Genomic DNA, 4,430 nt, shown 5'->3' with positions numbered 1-4,430 from the left:
AGACCACATCTTTCCACCATAAAGAAAAAAAAAATTCCCAAATACCAATGCATAAAGAAAACTCTTCCTTCACAGATATTAAACATGGAAGTAAAAAAATTTATAAATAGAAGCATAGGAAATATTCAGAGTGAAAAACAAACCTCACTCATCTAGTCTTGAAAAATACATCTTAGCACCACATGACATAAAACAGGACATGGAGCTAGGTTTCAAGATAGGGTGTACCACCAGTATATAAGCTAGAGCAAATGCATTAATACATATTTTTATCTACCTGAAAGATGAATGCAGAACATTCTACACTGCAGAGTGGCTTATAATGAAAATGAGAAGATGCAGTAATAGATGGCCATAGGTACAACACAAGTTTCATGGTTTAACACTGTATTACTATATTCATGCATTCATCACTTCGCAGAAGAGCTCTACTGGATCACCCACTATGAATACATACACATAAACCTCACCAGGACTTACAAATATTAATGCTAGATCCACACAGGTTATGCTGCAATCTGATCTAACATCCTATCATAGGATCAAAGGGTTTTCTGCTAGCTACCTCTGATATCAGACTCCAAAGCAAAAGAGTAACCCAGTACGATTTCTGATGACATACACACACCCAAAAGAGAAGGAAAAACTCTGCATGTTTATTTTATTTTTTAAATTTTTGATTGCTGGCATGGTTATTCACAGGTATTGGGGCAAAAAACAGAAGAGCGTGTTGTTAGATATGTGAAAGTAAAGGCTAATTGAATTGGTTTCAAAGGCACTATACTGTATAGATATGGTTCAGTCATTAAACAGCATTTCACACCAAAATTAACTGTACAAAGACGTAAGATAGACCCAAGGAATTTAACCACAAGTATTTTCAAAACCCATAAAATGACACTGTAAACAAACAAATATGGAATCAATAAGGAACAGAAATATTCAGTTTTAATGGCCTCAATTCTTTGGCTTAACCCTCAAGGGAAAGCTACAAAGTCTCTCCAAAAACCAACTCTAGAAAAATGATCAATTAGCCACAAAATAAATAATTATTTATAATAGACAAAAATTCTCATCTTCACTCATTTGTAACATGATCCACGCATGATATATAACTAACATCTGTATATGAAAAAATAATTACATCTTCTTGCTAATCTCTTTTCCAGCTTCACAAGTACTAACTCTTTTCTCTCAGGTAGTCTGAGTAACACATATTTTAAGTCCAAGCAATCTTAGAAACCAGTCTTCAAAGTGAAATCTACCTTAAGGGATGATCTGCTTATGCAAAAAACTTGTCTGTTTCATCAAAACATACCAGATAGCAAGTGGAGAAAATATACTTTACCCCATACTTAAACCCCCTTGAGCAGGAGGTTGGACTAGATGACTGCCAAAGGTCCCTTCTGATCTATGTTCCTAATCTCTTCCCATAAATACAGATACACAAAGAAACTGCAGAACACTGAGACAGGAAAGAGAGAGACTGAGAGTTGATGGGGCAGGCAAAGACAGACACAGGCAGCCAGAGAGATAAATTACAGATTTCTAGTCTGTGATGATGGATTTTAATAGGTCTTAAAATACTGCTATGATCTCCAGTCTTCTAGGATAGTAATTAAAAATACTGAAAACCAGTCCCAAAAGTCAATTAATGACTGCATCTTGACATATCATATAGCTTTCTTCTCCTTTGCCTTTCTTAAAAAATATGTAACTGTTGGCTTAGAGATAACCACATTCTATCAATATAAATTATGCTAATTTGGTGTCTATTGTTTGGGCTCTTTACTTATATTTTAAAAACTTCACAATACTTTAAGATTTTGTGTTGTCTAATATTTTTCAATAAACATTATCTAATCATCTATATGGGTTTATCTCATTTCAACAAAAAAAAAATAGAGGCTATTAATCTGTTCTAAATACCTAATTGCAAAATCATTATGTAATTAATGAGGCAAAAAACTAACATAAGGATAGCATGCCTGTTATCATACTGAAAGCACTGATAACAATAATGGAGATGCTCCCGACATAATATAAGATGAAGAGGCAGAATGCTGACTACTTACTGCTTATCAAAGAAATCTGTCGTTCAGAGCAATGCAAAGCCAAATACGAGTGTATAGTAAGAAGGCAATTCTCTGCTGTTGCAGCAACCTGAAGTGAAAACCTATTCAAAACAAAACACAAAGTAACAAAGTTTTCCATTTAGCCACGCCAATCAAAATATGCCAATGCAAGAAGACAGGAAATGTTCAGACCCACTTCTTTTCTTAGTAACTAAGAACGTGGATGAGATCGCACATGCTGAAACAGGAAGGGTAGCATATCTCCACATCAGATTTTATTTACTATGGAGCATGAGTATATCACTAATCCAAAACTCCAAGAGTTAAAAAAGAATTTATGAAATAAATGAACTCTGTCTCTGAAAAGCAGTTAAATACAGCCAATAGCTATAAGCCTACTAAAAAGAGAATGCTAAGCTGAAGTTTAGGCACATTTCCCAAAGAAGGTGATAACGTTTCCTTTCATGAAACACTGAGACCTGGGACAAGAAAAGAACTGGAAGGAATTAGTAACTGGCTACCTTTTAATGATCATATCTCAGTTTCATTACGTTTTTATTAGAGGCTAAGGTCAATCACATTATGTTTTCCCGAATCATGAACAAAATCAGAAATAGCATGAGATTCCCCAGCTGCCCACTGTGTCAACAATGATCACAACAATGCATCTACCCACTACATGAAAGGACCAGGGGAGGCCCATAAAGGAGCAGGCTGTCTTCCTGCAGAAGTCCTGGGCAAGCTGCCAACTCTGGGAAGCCCATGTGGGAACAGCTCAGGAAGGGTGGCAATGTGGCAGGGATCCACATGGGGCAGGGGCAGAGAGGGACCCAGGAGGAGCACCAAAGCGTTATGAACTGACAACAGTCTCCATTCCACTCACCATTCCATCTCAAGATGGATGAGGCCGAACATGAATGGGAGGAAGGTACTTTTAGTTTGCTCTTATTTCTGCTCTTTTCCCTCCTTCCCCTCCCCCCTGATATTTTCTCCCCCTGCTCTTTTGAGGGAGTGAAAGTAGGGCATGGCGGTATTAAGTTGTGTGTTGGTGTTAAATCACATTCAAAAGCTCTTTTTAATTTGGATTTTTCAAGTTGAAGGAAATAATAGTCATAACTAAATATTTCTTCCATTTCCTTTATACTTGGTCAAGACATTCCTCAATTTTGTTATCTTTTTTATATCAGCCCTGTGAAATGAAATGTCATTCACTCTGCTTTGGAGGAAAAAAAAAAAAAAAAAAAAGAATAGAGATTAAAAGCAGTAATTGAAATTAACTGCAAATTCTCATGTAAAGCAGTCATTAAATAAACATTAAAGCCTTTTCTTATGATCCATTTAATGTAATCTATGCACACAGTAAATTACTGGCCTACAGGAGAAATATATTTTTTATCTGTTTCCTTTTACAGCTATAGAGAAAGTTATTTTTCCCGCAAAACATAATTGCTGTGTCAAAGGCAAACACAATGTCAATGTGCTGCCAAATTCAACAGTATCTATCCCTTAAACCAGTGCTCACTCTGATTTAGAGGAAAAAGTGCTACTATTTACATGGACTTAATATGAACCAAAATCAAATCAACCGAAATTTTAAGCCTAGATTTAGAAAAGCAAAGCAGTGTAAAATATAAGTAGCGTCCTTATCCATGTAGTTAAAGACAGGATATATTTTACCAAAATAGGTAAACATTTTAATTTCATCCTATAACAACATAAAATTGTGTAGTTTAACATTTATTTAGATAATTAAAAATATAGTTTTATTGCTTTGAAAATGGAAATATAGAGGGAGAATATCTGAAAAATTTATGTCTTCAGCAACTGATGCTGTAAAATATCATGGCCTATCAAAGAACCCAGGAACCTAATCAAGACCAGTTTCATCTTATATGGGTTACGTCTTACTTCCATTGTTCCATGTTTTAAAGCTTGAGAAGGCCTTAAAATCCTATCTTCTTAAAAGACTTTAGTTAACAGAGTAGTTCAAATTCATTAGTCACACAGTTTAAAACTAACCACTCAAAAGCCTAGACAGTTAGCTGAGTCAAGTTTGAGGTTCACAGAATCACCGAGGCTGGAAAAGACCTACAAGATCATCCAGTCCAACCACCCACCTATCACCAATAGTACTCACTAAACCATGTCCCTCAAAACAATGTCCAAATGTTCCTCAACACTTCCAGGGTCAGTGACTCCACCATCTCTCTGGGCATTCCAGTGCCTGACCACTCCCCCAGAGAAGTAGTATTTCCGACACATTTTTTTTGTGTGAAATTACACAATTTCAGACACATTCCATACATCTCTCATGAACAGCAAGGAGGGAGAAGAGCAAGTGTAAACGTGAAAGTA

General features: G+C 35.9%; 1 protein-coding gene across 1 annotated transcript in view; it reads right to left on the bottom strand.

Annotated features, from left to right (window-relative positions):
- Positions 1-4,430, bottom strand: part of CFAP47 (cilia and flagella associated protein 47) — a 252,655-nt gene that overhangs the window by 197,697 nt on the left and 50,528 nt on the right. The window contains 1 exon segment of the mRNA XM_031556783.1: positions 2,076-2,176. Within this exon segment, the coding sequence (XP_031412643.1) occupies positions 2,076-2,176 (101 nt within the window).

Source organism: Meleagris gallopavo, chromosome 1 (genome assembly GCF_000146605.3).
Source record: "Meleagris gallopavo isolate NT-WF06-2002-E0010 breed Aviagen turkey brand Nicholas breeding stock chromosome 1, Turkey_5.1, whole genome shotgun sequence".
NCBI classification, from domain to species: Eukaryota; Metazoa; Chordata; class Aves; order Galliformes; family Phasianidae; genus Meleagris; species Meleagris gallopavo.
The sequence above is the reverse complement of the archived record's forward strand: the minus strand, read 5'-3'. Positions and strand labels throughout refer to the sequence as shown.